General features: G+C 33.9%; 1 protein-coding gene across 6 annotated transcripts in view; it reads left to right on the top strand.

Annotated features, from left to right (window-relative positions):
* NSD3 (nuclear receptor binding SET domain protein 3) overlaps nucleotides 1-17,946 on the top strand; it is a 139,166-nt gene that overhangs the window by 79,478 nt on the left and 41,742 nt on the right. For all 6 annotated transcript variants that reach the window (XM_074287257.1, XM_074287255.1, XM_074287256.1 and 3 more), the window contains 3 exons: nucleotides 421-575; nucleotides 13,213-13,728; nucleotides 15,145-15,271. In XM_074287257.1, the coding sequence (XP_074143358.1) occupies nucleotides 421-575; nucleotides 13,213-13,728; nucleotides 15,145-15,271 (798 nt within the window). The remainder of the gene's footprint in view (nucleotides 1-420; nucleotides 576-13,212; nucleotides 13,729-15,144; nucleotides 15,272-17,946) is intronic.

Genomic DNA, 17,946 nt, shown 5'->3' with positions numbered 1-17,946 from the left:
ACCCCAAATGGGGTCACAAAGGATCATACATGGCTGAAATGAATAACAACAAATATTAAAATTATCTTTACTTTAAAATTGTTTTCTAAGTTTCCAAGGTCCTTATTTCCATTATCAAGAACAAGCTAAGAGTTAAGTGTTTATAAAAATCAACAATTGTTTTCAACAATTGTGATTAATAAAACTTTCTTTAAACTGAGTCTTATGCAAACAATCAATAGGCATGACACATTCTTTGTGTATAATAATAGTATAACTTTAAATAATATATGGTTTATAAAATTTTGTATATGTGATGGATAGTTGTAGAGTTAAGACTGGAAAACCCTGACTACTCACCATGGTCCATACATATGCTTTATGGATGAAAATCCATACTTTTTTTATTTTCAAATTGTTGATAAGAGGTTCTTTTTTCAGGGGCCCGGGAATACCACGTCCAGTTTTTCAGCAACCAACCAGAGCGCGCGTGGGTCCATGAAAAGCGGGTACGAGAGTACAAAGGACACAAACAATATGAACAGTTACTAGCTGAAGCAACAAAACAGGCCAGCAATCACTCTGAGAAACAAAAGGTATGTGTCTAAATACATTATATCAATTGAATATGTATAAAACATTTAATGATTCAATGAAATTTCTCTTTGTTGGATTCAAACAGTATTAGTATTATTTCTCTATTTTTTTATCTTCATGAAATACAATTTTCAATAGATTGTTATTCATAACAACAAGAGCACTTTTAACAAGAGATTTTAGCTCAGATGTTAACTCAGTTCACCTGCTTCATTCAAGTAAATTACTTTCTGATGAGTCAGAAACTTGTGAATATAAATTAACCACAGATGCTATATAATGTGTGAAATAGTTTTGCTTGAATTCTGAGTTTGTCATTAGATTGTAAACATTTCATGATAAAAGTGAAATTTCTGAATTAAACATATTGGTGCATTTTTGTGTGTTATGGTGTGCAGATTTGTGTCCATTTGTCAGTGAACATGTGATCATTACTTCTAAGAAATAAGACAAATCTTAAAATAGATGAGTTTAACCTTAGAGAATTTTATTAACAGAACTGAATTTTACATGTTATGATTTGAAGGAACTGGTCCTAAATGTTATATCTAATGCAATGACATTTAGGTGAGAAATTAGTCTTGAGTTTCTTTTTAAATTTTATCAAAGCACTAGTTGGGAATGAATCATATGTAGTCATAGTTCTTTTTGTTTTATTTAGAAAGAGAATACCTAGCATATTAGAAAGCCTCATTGGTAAGTTTTCAGAATTTACTAGCATTCATAAAAATACTTGTATTCAGTATGTAATTTTTTGTTTTTTGTTTTATTTTATTTGAAAAAAAAAAAAACAGTAAGAAAAACAGAAAAGAAATACAAACAAAAGAAAACATTGTCATGTACCCAACAGAACATCAGGGAGGATTCAAAATATATAACAATAAATTACCAGATCAAGAAAGAGACATTTTGTCTCTTATATAATAAATTTTCTGTTAAGTTTGAGTTTGGTTGATAGAAAGTCCTGAAAATCTGCAAGTTTGTATGTCCATTTTTTCTCATTCAAATGTATTAGTAGAAATTATATTTATGAATGTCCATTTTTTCTTTACTTCCGAATTGTAAATTGTTCTTTGATTCTCTGCTGTGTACCTTCTTGATTTTTTGCCTTATTCTTTTTTCTCCCTTTCATCCCTCCCACTGTCCCAAGCAAGCTATAGTTAAATTCTGCTCCATAACTTGGCTTGCTATTACTTAACCTCCCCCCACCCATGGATCCTTTCCATATTGTTTTTCCTCACCTTTTGCTTCTCCATTCACTCATCCCCTCCCATTATTTCTTTATAGATTTTGGTGGGTGCTATGTCCTTCATGGTATATATGTAATGTTACCTATTGAACCTATTCCCAGTGTGAGTAGGTTTTCAGATCTATGATTCCTCTTCCACTATCTAATATCTCTGTGACTGTTCTTCCTCTGCATCTCATTTGTATTACATAATTACTTTTTTACCTTAACTCTGCAAATCTTTCTTTTAAGCTACCCTATTATTGATGTTAATTTTAAACATTTTCCATGTAGAAAAAAACAATTTGTCCATGTTTAAACAGTTTGTCCATATAGTGTTCCATTTTGTCTCTTATATAATAAATTTTCTGTTAAGTTTGAGTTTGGTTGATAGAAAGTCCTGAAAATCTGCAAGTTTGTATGTCCATTTTTTCTCATTCAAAATTTTAGACAACTTTGATGAATATGATATTTTTGGCCATAGGCCTAGTTTTTTTTTTTTAAATTATCAGTTGATATGATTCCAGAACCTGTGGTCTTTTATTGTAGCTGCTGCTAAGTCTTGTGCAATTCTAATTGTAGCTCAAGAATATTTGAATTGTTTTTTTGTTTGTTTGCTTGTTTGTTTTTTCTTGTTTCTTGCAAATGTTTGTTTTTTTCCTGCCGCAATTGGGGTTAAGTAACTTGCCCACTGTCACACAGCTAGGAACTGTTAAGTGTCTGAGGTCATATTTGAACTCAGGTCCTCCTGATTTCAGGGATGGTGCTCTATCCACCACTGTGCCATCTAGTTACCTCTCGTTTGATTTTTAAATTCTTTTTTGAGTAGTTCTATAAATTCTCTCTGGGTGGGGAGCCATTTCATGTTAATCTTTGGGGTAGAAATTTTTATTTTTATTTTTTAAACTAAAGTGTCCTCCTCTAAAGATGAATCCTGGTCTTCTCTGTTGCCATAATATGTTTCAGTAAAGGAGTTCTTTCTTCTTTGTTGGTTCATTTTTTTATTTTTTTTTTTAATAAGAAGTATTAGTGTAAGCATCTTTAGTTACAGGGTGCCTCAAGCTTTCCTTCAGCTCTCTACTCTGACCAGGAACCCGAAACCAAGAGCTCCATCCCTGTGAGTGCCCCCGGCCCACAATGACCCTGACCCACTACTTCTGCACTCATTGGGTGCTGGTTCTTTCTTGCTACTGGCATTCCTAAGCAACCAAGTTTCACTCAGTCTTCCAGGACTCAAATCCTGACGTGACCAGGAGGTGAAAGTGTTTGTGGTTCCTGCTGAGGCTCCAGACCACCCAGCTAGCCTGAAGGGTGTCCCCTACTTGATGTTTCTTTGGAACTAGCCCCAGATGTTTACACTGCAGACAGGTTAATACCTAGCCCAGATCTTTCTTCTGATCTTCTAGGTTTTCCAGAAGGACCCTAGTTCTGCCCCATGTCATCTTGGTTTTTCACTAGTCTATGTTTGCCTTGAAACTCAAATTTGGTCTATTTGTGGGGGAAATCAGGAGTCCTTGAAATCTACCACCGTACTCTGCCATCTTCCCAGAATCCTCCCTTCAATAGACATTTTAGGCACCTATTTTGTTCACTTGCTGTGCTAGATCCTTAAGATGCCAAATTGGCTTTTGATAGGGATTTATTTTCTAGTAGGGATGTTAAAACATATACCAAAGAACTTAGTACAAAATATAATATATTGATTGCATAGATGAAATATAAGGAAAGTACTTTAGGAGGTTCAGGGGTTGAAAAGGTCACTTTCATTTAATTTTAACAGGGAGAGATTAGAATTAGAGAATAAATTTGGGGTCATACACATAAATTGATAGCAAAAGTTATGAGAGTAAAGTTCACCAAATGGAGAATATATAAAGAAGAGAAGGCTAAGTAGGTCAAATAGAGGGTCTTTAGTAAATTGTTATTGTGCTACATACTCTCCTTTAATCCTTTCTGGGGAGGCTTAGGTGATATACTACTATCACCACACTGCCTAAGATGTAAACCAGCCCTTTTCAAAAAAAACAGGTCAAAGATTCTCTGCTCTACAGAAGCACCATCAGGCTTCTGAGTGGTCTGTGTATTTCTAGCCTGGAAGATACAGGGAGGCCTATCTCAAAGAGTCCCCTCCCTCCCAAAAAAAATTTGCATTTGTAGCAATAGAAGAAAAGAAAAGTTTTTCTAGCTCTTCTATAACAAATAAGAGTCAGAGAGATTAGTGGTTCAGTGGAAAATATTAAATTTGAAGTCTCAAGAACTTGATTTAAATCCCAATTCTTCCATTTTTTATCTCTGGTAATGGGCATCTAACTTTCTTAACTGTAACTAGAGGTCTATGTGACCTCCAAGGTCAGTTTCAGGATTTATAATCTTAAAGTAGAATAGTCGAGATAGTGTAGTGTCAAAGAAGCAGCAAATAGTTATTAAATGTGATTTCATGACTTCTTATTCATTGGTTACCTTAGAGTAGTTTTAATTAAATTGGGATAAGCATTTTATCTATGATTTCATTGATATAGGAAATTTTCAGATAAATTGTCTCTACCCATACAAATCTACACCTTCTTTTCAATTTATAGTCTTAGCGACCTGCTTAGGGTATTAAGAAGTAAAATGAATTGCCCAACACAATCCATAAATGTCAGAGTAGGATTTAAATCAAAGACTTCCTGGCTAGCTTTCTGTTCACTATACCATATGTGTAAAATAACAGATATCTTTCTTCTTCTCTCTCCTCCCCCCCCCCCCCCCGGGAGAAAAAAAATTATTTGAAGATGAAATATAGGCATTGAATGCAAACTGTTTTTAGTGCTAAGATAGGGAAGAAATTCATATTAGATAGAAAGTTTAAGGGAAGGTGTTTGGAAGGCTATTTTGCTTTCTGTAGACAAATATCAAGCCAGCGGACAAAGGAGGATGGAAGAGGAGGAATGACTAGTGGGAACAGTGTCCTAAAGAAAACCATAAACTTTATTAGATCTAGAACTAGAGAAGACTTTAGAAATCATCTAGTTTTTGGGAAATGAATGTGGACTACGTGCATCTTCATTTTTCTTCCCAGGTTATTTTTACCTTCTGAATCCAATTATTCTTGTGCAATAAGAGAACCATATGGATCTGCACACATATATTATATCTAGGATATATTTTAATATGTTTAACATGTATAAGACTGCCTGACATCTAGGGGAGGGGTGAAGGGAGGGAAGAGAAAAGTTGGAACAGAGCAAGGGATAATGTTGTAATGTTACCCATTAATACCCATCAATGTTACCCAAGCATATGTTCTGTAAATAAAAAGCTATAATGAAAAAAGAAAAGAAAAGAAATCATTTAGTTTGCTGTTAGGTGGTGCAGTGGATAGAGCACCAGCCCTGAAGTCAGGAGCACCTGAGTTCAAATCTGGCCTCAGACACTTAATACTTCCTAGCTGTGTGACCCTGGGCAAGTCATTTAATCCCAATTGTCTCAGCAAAAAAAGAAAGAAAAAAACTACAAATCATCTAGTTTAACTAAAAATCTAGTTAAATCTAGATGAAAAAAAAAAAACCCAACCAAATAGATTCAAAGAGATTGAAGGGTAGAGAAAAATGAATAAAGTATCAAAGTTATCATGGAATGTGGAAAGGTGTTCCGAAGATAGTGACCAGCAACTAGAAAAGAGACAGGAGGAAATGATAAAATTTGATGGCCTGAATTTAGAGGAGATAAAGCAAATGTAATCGAGGTAAGAAAGTACTCTGGAAGGAATAACTGTGAGAAACCAAGAATAAGTCAGTCAACAAATAATGTATTAAGTGTTTACTATATACCATACTGCTGCTCACATTCCATCAGAAGTTAAACATGTACACATAGTACTACAAATTAAAATGTGATAAAGCAAAATAGGGATCCAGAGAAGTGCTCTAGGAAAATTCAGTGAAGGAAAGAATATGGCAGGAGGACCAAGGAAGCAATCACTGAAGTAGTGTCATGGTAGCTAAGACTCATTAAATATCCAGATTATTAGTCAATTTATTCAGGATCTACTTGGTTCCAGGCACTAAGCTTAGTGTTGAATAGAGGATATACATACAGAGGAAATGTTGAGATGGAGGATAATAATAATAGTCCTATTTACATAATGCTTTAAGATTCAAACATTTTAAGATTTAAATGATACTTTACATACATTATATCATTTGTTTCACAAAACTCTTAAGAGAGAACAAATGTTTAGTGGTTCGGTTTGTTTGACTAAAATATTAAGTATACACAAGGGAATCATGTATGAAATAAAACTGTAAGTATAGGCTAGAGTCAAATCATGGAGTTTTGAATGCCAGACTAAGGTTTCCCTTTTACCTATAAGGTACCTGAGAGACCCTAAAGGTTCTTAAATAGAGAAAATGGCATGATCTGGTTTCTGTCCTCTTGAATTATATAGAGCATTGTGTTTGTACCTCTCACCTATTTCTTTTAGCTACTTTTCATATCCTTTCTAAGCAATGCCAACCATATAGTACATTTCTTTATTACTTAAGTCATATCATAGTCCCCTTCTGTCTTCTATTAGAGCAATTACTATAAAAACAACTCTACTTCCTTTTATTACCTCCAGGTACATAAAAACATATTTATTCTCTTATTTTGATGAACTATCATTTCATCCTTTCACTATCTCTTGTCCCATTTGTATATGATTAGTTGATCAATACTTGTGAATACTATCAAACATTTAAAGAACAATGAATTCCAATACTATATAAACTATTTGAAAAAATAGGAAAAGACTACATAGAATTTCCAATCCCTCTAATTTTGTCCGCCTGCATTTTGGATTTCCTTCACAGGTTAATTGTACACTATTTCAAAGTCCAATTCTTTTTGTATAGCAAAACAACTGTTTGGTCATGTATACATATATTGTATTTAATTTATACTCTATCATAGTTAACATGTATTGGTCAACCTGCCAAGGGGGAGGCAGGGATTAGAACAAAAGTTTTGGCAATTGTCAGTGTTGTAAAATTTACCCATGTGTATATCTGGTAAATAAAAGCTATTAAAATTTAAAAAAAAAAAAAATAGGGAAAGAAGGTCTCCTACCTAATTCCTTTTATGACACAGATAATGGTGCTGATACCTAAACCAGGAATTCAAAATAACTGCCTATGATGTGAAATATTTGGGAATCTATCTGCCAAGGGAAAATCAGGAACTATATGAACATAAGTGCCAAACATTTTCCACACAAATAAAGCCAGATCTACTAAATTGGAAAAATATCAAGTGCTCATGGGAAGGCCAAGTGAATATAATAAAAATGACAATACTACCTAAATTAATATACTTATTTAGTGCTATGCCAATCAGACTCCCAAGAAACTATTTTACAAATCTAGAAAAAATAATAACAAAGTTCATCTGGAAGAACAAAAGTCAAGAATTTCAAGGGAAGTAATTTTTTAAAAAAATGCCAATGAAGGTGGCCTACCTATGCCAGACCTAAAACTATATTATAAAGCAGCAGTCATCAAAACCATTTGGTATTGGCTAAGAAATAGAATAGTCAATCAGTGGAATAGATTAAGTTCACAGTACAAAATAGTAAATGACTATAGGAATCTAATGTTTGACAAACTCAAAGACCCCAGCTTTGGGGATAAGAATTTACTTTGACAAAAACTACTGGGAAAATTGGAAACTAATATGGAAAAAAACTAGGCATTGACCTACACCTAACACCATATACTAAAATAAGGTTGAAATAGGTTCATGATCTAGACATAAAAGAATGTTACTATAAACAAATTGGAAGAACATAGAATAGTTTACCTCTCAGATCTATGGAGGAAAATGGAATGTGTGACAAAAGAAGAACTGGAATGCACAATTGAACACCAAATAGATAATTTTGATTATATTAAGTTAAAAAGTTTTTGCACAAACAAAAGTAATGCAAACAAGATTAGAAGGGAATCAATAAATTGGGAAAATGTTTTTTACAATTAAGGGTTCTGATAAAGGCCTCATTTCTAAAATATATAGAGAATTGACTTATTTACGAGAATTCAAGCTATTCTCCAATTGATAAATGGTTAAAGGATATGAACAGACAATTTTCGGATGAAGAAATTAAGACCATTTCTAGTCATATGAAAAAGATCTCTAAATCACTATTGATTAGAGAAATGCAAATTAAGATAAGTCTGAAATACCACTACACACCTCTCAGATAGGCTAAGATGACTGGAAAAGATAATGATGAATGTTGTAGGGGATGTGAGGAAAATGGGACACTGATACATTGTTGGTGGAGTTCTGAACAGATCCAATCATTCTGGAGAGCTATTTGGAACTGTGCCCAAAGGGCTATCAAACTGTGCATACCCTTTGACCCAGCAGTGTTTCTACTGGGCTTATATTCCAAAGAGATCTTAAAGGAGGGAAAGGGACCTGTATGTGCAAGAATTTTTGTGGTGGCCAGAAACTGGAAACTGAGTGGATGCACATCAGTTGGAGAATGGCTGAATAAGTTGTGGTATATGAATGTTATGGAATATTATTGTTCTGTAAGAAATGACCAGCAGGATGATTTCAGAGAAGCCTAGAGACTCTTACATGAACTGATACTAAATTAAATGAGCAGAACCAGGAGATACATGGCAGCAACAAGATTATACAATGATCAATTCCGATAGACATGGCTCTTTCCAACAATAAGATGATTGAGGCCAGTTCCAATGATCTTATGATGAAGACAGCCATCTACAACCAGAGAGAGGACCATGGGAACTGAGTGTGGATCATAGCATAACATTCTTATTCTTTTTGTTGTTCACTTGCATTTTGTTTTCTTATTTATTTTCTTCCTTTTTGATCTGATTTTAACATGTACAACATATGTTGGATTGCTTGCCATCTAGAAAAGGAAGGGAAAATTTGGAACTCAAGACTATGCAAGGGTCAATGTTGAGAAATTATCCGTCCATGTGTTTTGAAAATAAAAAACTTTAATTAAAAAAAAAAAAAACAATTAGCTGATCGAGTCATACATTTATTAAGTCCATTTGGACACTTAAATACAAAGACAGAAAATGAAGCAGTTTTTGTTCTGAAAGAGTGCACATGCTATTGATGGAGGCAATTTACACATAGGTAAATATGTACAAAATAAGTACAAGATTGTTAGGGAGGGCACTAGCAGTTGGTGGGATCAGGAAAGACCAAGTAGGAAAAGTGACCTTTAGCTACATCTTTTTTTTTTTTTTTTTTTTTTTTAATTTTATAATTATAACATTTTTTTTTTACAGTACATATGCATAGGTAATTTTTTTTTTTTTTACAACTTTATCCGTTGTACTCCCTTCTGTTATGAGTTTTTCCCCTCCTTCCCTCCATCTCCTCCCCTAGATGGCAGGCATTCCCATACATATTAAATATCTTATAGTATATCCTAGGTACAATGTATATGTGCAGAACCGAATTTTGTTGTTGTTGTTCCAAAGGAAGAATTGTATTCAGAAGGTAAAAATAATCTAGGAAGAAAAACAAAAAAAAATGCTCACAGTTTACACTAATTTTCCAGTGTTCCTTTTCTGGGTGTACCTTTAGCTACATGTTAAAGAAAGTGAGGTATTCTGTGAGGCAGAACAGTGAGGAAACAGTGAGGAGGGAATGCACTATATTCATGAAGGATGGCATTATACGCAGGGTATTAAGAAGGAAGATCAATGACATGAAGGATGAATAGAGAGCTGACCAATTCAGCTGGACCACAAAGTGAGCCTGGAGAGGAAGGTAAGGGTCTTGTAGTGAAGGGTATTAAAAGTTTGTTTAACCTAAGGGGGAAATAGGAAACCATTAGAGTTTGAGGAGAGAGAAATGGTGAGATTTGTACTTAAGGATAATCACATTGGCAGTTGTATAGAAGATGGATTGGAGTGGGAGGAAACTTGAGGTAGGAGGACCAGTCAGGCAGCCATTGTAATAGCTAGGTGAGAGGTGATAATGGACGTGGAACAAGAAAGCATAACCACCAGTGCAAATCAGCACTATTTCCAGCAGAATTACCATCATGATCTCTAAAGAACCTCCAATTATTTTCCTTTTCTAAGGAAATAAGGATACTAACCTGAATACTAAAAAGATATTAAACAGTCTAAAAGTGGAAATTATAGGATATATATTTAGATCTATAGAAGCTTGATGGCTCAATAGATAGAGAACCGAGTCCAAGTCTGGAAGACCTGAGTTCAAATGTAGCCTCAGACATTAGCTGTATCACCTGGCCAAGATACTTCACCTCTATTTGCTTTGATCCATTGGAGAAGGAAATGGCAAACCACCCCAATGTTTTGGAATAGTATTGGTGTGCTGTGATCCACAGGGTCACAAAGAGTTGGACACAAGTGAACAGCAGTAATAATATTTAAAACTAGAAAGGACCTCATGGTTATCTCTTCTAATTTCTTTTGTTTACAGATAAGGAAACTGACCTTTTCTTGTTCACCAAATGAACTTGCCCAAGATCACACAGGCACTAAGTATTGGAGCTGGGATTCATACTCAGTTCTCTTAATTCTAGATTGTACCATACTATCTTATTCATCATTCACAGGGTTATAATATGTCTTAACCCTCTTCTTCTTCCCCCTCCCCCAATCCCCATCACTAAATATTGTACCTCATTTGAAAAGATTTACTTTATCTACCTTTTCATAAGTCCTCAACATCCCTTTTTTTTTTTTTTTTTTTATTGCAATTCTTTTAAGTTCTTGGAGCTAACCATGTGGCTAGAAGCAGGGTTTGGGGGAGTAGAGGAATAGTCTTCATATTAGCCCAGAGTACTGCTTTAGCGTGCTATTTGCCAGCTAATTTGATATGTAGCCAGATGAAATTCATTGTTAGGAGAAAAGGAAGCAGGAGCTTTTGAACTAGAACTGTTTTTCTCCAAAGATTTCCTTTGGCAGATTACCATATTGGGAGCTTTTCATGGCCTTGAAATGCTATTTTGTTGAATTTGTCCTAGATCCATGGTTTTTTATTCTGGAAGAATAAAGGCTTTCATGTCTCCCTATTGCTCATTTCTCTACTTTTCTTCCAATTAATACTTCATCAAAACCAAGTATTCCCTGGCTTTGTCATGGAGTTTTTATCACTACAAAGCAACTAGTTTTTGTTCTCCATCAGCCATCTAAGGAAGCTAAGTCTAGAGAAAGCATTATGGTCTTAGTTTTTGCTTCCTTGAAAAAAACTTTGATTTCCTTATTATTCTACTGATTTTAAACACTTTAGATTTAAAACTGAAAAGAATTTTTTATTTAACCATATTAAAAATATTATATTTTCAAACCCAAAGGTTCTAATTTTTAAAAAGATCATTCTTAATCTAACTTTTAAAAATAAGGAAAATGAGTTCTCTGATACAGCTGTGTAAAATATGTCCCTGTGTCCCCCATTTTTAAGATCTCTTCACTAAGTCAAACTATGTCCTGAAGCAATTGTTCTCCCTTTTCAATCAAAAGCTATCTAAACTAGCCTTATTCTCTTCTTATTTTCTACTTTTTCTCTTACTCTACTCTTTAGCACTTTCTCAGTATAGTTTCTGATCTCATCATTTAAGTGAACCTTCTCTCCAAAGTTACCATTGATCTTTTAATCACCTAATATGGTGTTCTTTTCTCATTCCTTATCCTTCTTGACCTTTCTATACCATTTTATACCATTTGACACTACTCTCATAGGTAGTGTTCTTTTTTTTTTTTTTTTTTTTGGCGATACAACTCAACCTGTATTATTTATTGGATCACCTTTACTTGCTTCTTTTCTGCCATTATCATTTTGTATCCCTTCTGTCTCAAAGCCACTGGCTTTGTTTAGGCCCTTGCCACTTTTTAAATTATCAAAGTAGTCTCCTAGTATCTCCCTGACCACTCGAGCATCCTGGATGATGCTGCTAAAGTAATTTTCCTTAAGCACAACTCTTGACTCTACAGCTCTCCTACTCTGTGACATCCAGTGGCTTTCTGTTGTGTATACATTAAAAATACAAACTCCTCTTTAGTTTGGGGCAACCTGACCCCAAACTATCTTTCTAGTCTCATTTGTTATGGTGTCCAATCTGTATTCTGCAAACTAACTCAGTTAACCTTCTCTGTCCTTATACTACTTCCTTCTCTGTGCTTTTGCAGTGACCATTCATTCTTGGAATACAGTCCCCCTCCTTCATTTCTGTCTCAGTTCCCACTCAAGCACTATCTTATATATGAAGCATTCCTAATATTTTCAACCTTCCATCTCATTCTGCCTTCTTTTTAAAGACTTTATATTTATTCATTTTATTTATGTTGTATGTATACATTTTTTATCTCCCCATTAGAATGCATGCTCATTTCAAGTAAAGATTGTATCATTCTTTGCACTTATTCCCCAGTGCCTTAGCAGTGCCTGACATATAGCAGGCACTTAATAAATACTTGTTCATTGATAACTTGATATGTGAATCCAGCAGCTCCTTAGGATTTATCTGTTCCTTCCTTAACTTTGTCCTTTCCTTCCTTAACTTTGCATCTTGGAATCCCTGGCTCTTTTCAGTACAATTCAAAGTTCTGTCCTTTAACAAGGATTTTCCTGATTCCCATGGATCTTCTTAACTTTTGACCACCCCCTTTTGGGGATGGCTGGGTTAATCATTTATTAAGTGCCACAATATAGATTAAGCCAGTTATCCCATATTTACTTGTGACCATATTATATTCTCTTGGTACAAGGGAGTTCTTAATATGTTTTGTATCTGTGTGCTCTTTTGAAAATCTGATGATATCTATGAATCCCTTTTTAAAATGATTACATTTATAATTGAATCAAAAGCTGTATTTCAGTGAGAGTGTAGTGGAAATAAAGATTTAATTTTTTTCCCATCTATAACTATAGTTCCCTTGAATTCTATTGTGGCCCCATTCCCATCCTTGGGTTCAAAACCACTGCTTAGTAGAATATGAATATAAGTTTCTTGAAGTCAGGGATTGTTTCATTATTATATTTGTATGAATAATGCCAAATAGGTTCTTAATAAATACTGCTGCTGATAAAGAATAAAGATCTTATGCTACTTTGTCCTAATTCCTTTCTTCAATCAGTAAGAGAAGTATAATTCTATCCCTTGGGGGTTGGGGGTGATTTCCTTTTTTGATATTCATCTAGCCACCTAAAGTCATTGTCCTCATTTTTCTCTTTCATTGTTATACACATGTGTGCGTGTGTGTACCATTTCATTTGTTTTTAGCTCAGTTATTTAAAAAGACTATAGTTAGGACTCTGTTTTTGTTACTTGGGAGTTATATGCTTTTAAAATGTATAACCAGTTTTGGAGCATCTAAGATATGGCTGACTGATTCAATCTGCCTACTTCTTTTTTAAAGATTCGGAAACCCCGACCTCAGCGGGAGAGGGCCCAGTGGGATATTGGCATTGCCCATGCGGAAAAAGCATTGAAGATGACCCGAGAAGAAAGAATAGAACAATATACTTTCATCTATGTTGACAAACAGCCCGAGGAAGTTTTATCTCAAGCAAAAAAGAGTGCTGCCTCCAAAACAGAAGTGAAAAAGAACCGGAGACCTAAAACAGTACTGAACACTCAGCCAGAACAGAGCAATGCAGGGGAGGCAGCTTCTTCACTGTCAAGTACTGAGATCCGGAGACACAGCCAGAGACGCCATACAAGTGTGGAAGAGGAAGAGCCACCCCCTGTTAAAATAGCATGGAAAACAGCAGCAGCAAGGAAATCTTTACCAGCTTCCATTACAATGCACAAAGGCAGCCTGGATCTGCAGAAGTGCAACATGTCTCCAGTTGTGAAAATTGAACAAGTATTTGCTCTTCAGAATGCTGCGGGAGATGGGAAATTCATCGATCAGTTTGTGTATTCAACAAAGGTATCCTCCCAGAGTCTAGTTTTTCTTTTGTTTGTGGTTTGTTTGATCTTTTTGTTTGTTTGGCTTATAGATATCTAAAATGTAGCTTGGTCTATCTGGGCCTAAAGAAATTTAGGCTAGAATTTCCTTGGGGAAAGGGTTTGTTTTATTTTTTTCTTTTTATTCCCATATGCAACAAATTAATGTTGACATTTGTGGCTGAGAAAGATTTTAGCTCTCTATAGTTATGAAAGAACCTATCTCCTTTGCTTGTTTTGTGACCTGTATGGTCATCATAATAGTTACATAGGATCATTATTATTAAATCATGTATTGCTAATTATAGGAATAAAAAATTATTTTAAAGCCACTTTAATACCATTATTAGGTCTTTGATTTTGATCAACCATTTACAAACTATTTAGTCAGTTTGATTGGCCTCTTTGGGTCAGAGAAGTGCAAGAAATATTCATTTACTGTAGTTCACAATAAGTAGGAGTATTTCTAAGGAGTTTTTGTACTGTATTTATCTAGAATTGTTAACTCTATAGTTGCTAAATTGTAAGTGATGCACAAGAAGGAGCCTTCATGCAATCCACATCCTTATGTATCTTCACTAATTGGCTAGTTTGGCTTAGTAGTTGCCATCCTCTAGCCTTAAAACAATTCATCTCCCTCAAAATGTATGATCCAAGCCTATATCTGAATTGATGAAAAGATTTGGCAATAATGCACAGATATGTATTTTAAATAAATTCTTTTGTTATTTTACAGGACTATCTAGATATAATTGTACTTCTATACAGTAGATTAATTCTTTAAAGGCTTTATATGACTTTAACTTATATTTATCAATTAAAAGAAATTGGAATCAAATCTTTTTTTTTTTTTTTTTTTTTTTTTTTAAGGAAACTTTCAATAAAAGGGTCACCTTTTAATTTATGATTTGTTGGGAATTTTGAGTGTCAGGTTTTCTTAAAATAAGACTTGCCTTTACAAATATGCTCTCTGTCCACAACTTGGAAATACTCAAATACTCATCAACTTTATCTGTTGGTAGCTATGAGAATTGTTTGGGGACAACCATAAAAAAGCTATTTTGCTCTGAGTAAGTCTTTTGTATTTCCCATGTTGGTACTTACCAGATGAAAGTGACTGGAGCTCTTCTCATTTTAATTTAATGTAGGGAGAGAGCATCTAAATTCAAAGATATTTTATGTCTTTTGCTAGGTATTTTTCTTCTCTCTCTGCCTGAGCCATTAAATAGTAATGTAGTCAGTACCTCTTACTAATTTTATATTAATGAGTTAATAAGATACTTAGAATGAGGGGTGGCATAGTATTATGAAACAATGATTATAATTATTCTAAAATATATTTGTAATTGATCACTTTTGCCTGGTAATCATCTAGTTTTTAATCTGGCTTATTTTAAAGGGAGTTGGTAACAAAACGGAAATAAGTGTCAGGGGACAAGACAAACTTATCATTTCTACACCAAACCAGAGAAATGAAAAAGCAACTCAGAATGTATCATCTCCTGAAACAACATCTGGGTCGACAGGTGGGTATAAATGAATGGAGAGTATACTGAGGTTGGTTAGTGTTATTAATATTATATGCAAGGTTCCTTGCATATGAAATAGACATTCCATAAATATTGGTTGAATTAAATTGAAATATTTTTGGACTGTCCTAAATAATTTTTTAAGTGTCTACCTTGTAGATTTTTTCTATTCTTAAATCGGCATGCTCAATTTATAAAACATAATAACAGTAGAGCTTGTGTTTTAGAACTTATTTCTTTAGGTTATTAATTAAAGAAGTGTTCCGTATATATATATTTTTGGGGTGGGAGAAAGGATTACTAGAAGGAGATGGGATCGCAGAATTGGTGTTTATGTTATTTCTCAGAGGATTGAAATTGGCTTGACTCAACCTAGATTCAGTAGTAGTTGATTCAAGGAAATTTTTGACAGGGACATCACTTCTGTGGACAGGAAACAACATATTAATACAGGAAAAAATTAAATAATAAACCTTTCATTAATCCAGGAACTTGAAATAGGCATGAAAATAAGATTATAAGAGAGATAAACCTTGTTTCTTGAAGGAGGAATTTTTTTTCTTCTTTTCAGTATTATTTTTTTTCCAAATAAAAATATAGTTTTCAACATTCATTTTTGCAAGATTTTGAGTTCCAAGTTTTTCTCCCTTCCTCCCCAAGAGAGTAAGCAGTCTTGATATAGCTTAAATATGTGCAATCCCCTTAAACATATAGAAAAAAATCTTTCTTTGGAAATTTCCAACTGTAACTCGTTGCCAAAATTTACAGAACACCTTGAAAATTACAAAGTACTATACATCGAAGACCATGGAATGTTATGTAGGACCAGATGATGAGATTTTGTATGTAAAGTACCTTAAAGCACTTTCTAGAGGCTATCTATCATATATATATCATATAAATTTATTTATCTTGTAAAATAATCTTGTAATACCTAAAGCACCTATCCACACATTGAGGTAGTCCTGAGGATCATGATAAATTTAACTCAGTGAAATTTTATATTTTGTATCATTTCAGGCTATTTTTTACAGTAGCTTAATGATGAATGAATTAGGAATACTTGAATGAAAATAATAGATTTCAAGTTAATTGTCTATAATTGGACGTATTAATATTATGTGACATTTTCAGAATTATTAATGTTATCATTTGAATTGAGGTACCTAGATGGCATAGTAGATAGAGCATTAGATTTGGAGTCAGGAAAACCCAAGTTCTTAACCCTAGCTTCAGACACTTATTAGGTATATGCCACTGGGCAAGTCATTTAACTTTTGTTTGCCTTATTTTCCTCATTCACAAAATGGGGATAATAATAGCACCTATCTCCTAGAGTAGTTGTGAGAACCAAATGAGATCGTAGTTGTCAAGTGTTTAGCCCACTGCCTGGCATATAAATGTTAGTTGTTATTATTTCCATTTACAAATGAGAGAATATTTGTAAAGCATAATAAAATAAAATGAAAATATTTGGTGTGAGCATCAAATGAGATAATTGTAAAGTGCTTTTCACAGTATCTAGCACATTGTGCCCAACTTTTCATGACTCTATGGACAATAGCCTGCCTATGCTGTCTGTGGGGTTTTCTTGGCAAAGATACTGACTTAGTTTGCCTTCTCTTTCTGATTATTTTACAGATGAGGAAACAGTCACACAGGGTTCAGTGATTTGCCTAATTAGTGGTTAAGGTAAAATTTGAACTCTGGTCTTCCTGACTCCAGATCCATTTCTCTGTTCTATTCAAGCTACTTAGCTGCCCAGATTCAGGCAGAGTTTGGAAGACTTGCTCAAGGTCACACAGCTAATAAATTTTCTGAAGCCAGATTTGTCGGGCCTTCCTTACTTTAGACTCTGAGCCATTTAGCTTCCTTTAACACATAGGAAGTACTATGTAAACGTTAAAGGCTATCATAATTCTCAATATTTTTTTATTTAGGAAGCTATGATTTTTAGGAATAGAAGAAATTTCTTCATTGGGCAATTTTCTATACCAGTGAAATCATAGGTCCAGATCTTATCTTTCTCTGCTAAGGACACTTCAACTTATATTAATCTGTTGACTGCTTATTATAATTAAAAATAGAAATCAAGATTGAGATCCTTACTTGAAACCTGTAATCAGCTTTTATCAGAGTACAGTCAGATCAGTTTTTGACCTCAGCCTGAATAAAAACTTTATTTTCAACTAAAAGTTGTTTTGTCTTCCTTACTTTCCCCATTGAGATTTTTACTTAAATTCATTATTTTTTCATTTTATTGAAGACTAGGTATTGCAAAAGCCTGATATTATGATTGTAACCAGGAAAAGGTCAGTCAGCTTATTTCTTATTCATAAATAAATGGAAAAGAGTTACTGTCACTTGAGTTTTTATTATCAGAATTAGGACTTTCATTTTAAAATAGGTATTTTCAATATGACACATATGAGTTTTAGTTTTAGCTGTTTATCTTCTTTTGTTTTGTCCTGTCAGTAGATGCTGTAATTCATGTCTTATTCTCCAAAGCCCCCTTGCCACTTTACTACAATCTCTTGATTGAAGAATTAGAAAAAAAATAATTCCTCTTAGTTGCAGTCTCTAAGTTTGTATTTTCTCGAATATCCTAAGAAAAGATCCTCAACCTTTTCTTTTATTTCCCCAGTATACTGATTGTACACATAAAAGTATTA

This window comes from Sminthopsis crassicaudata, chromosome 2 (assembly GCF_048593235.1).
Source record: "Sminthopsis crassicaudata isolate SCR6 chromosome 2, ASM4859323v1, whole genome shotgun sequence".
In the NCBI taxonomy this organism is placed as follows: Eukaryota; Metazoa; Chordata; class Mammalia; order Dasyuromorphia; family Dasyuridae; genus Sminthopsis; species Sminthopsis crassicaudata.
Note: the sequence above shows the minus strand (reverse complement) of the source record. Positions and strands in the feature narration are given on the sequence as shown.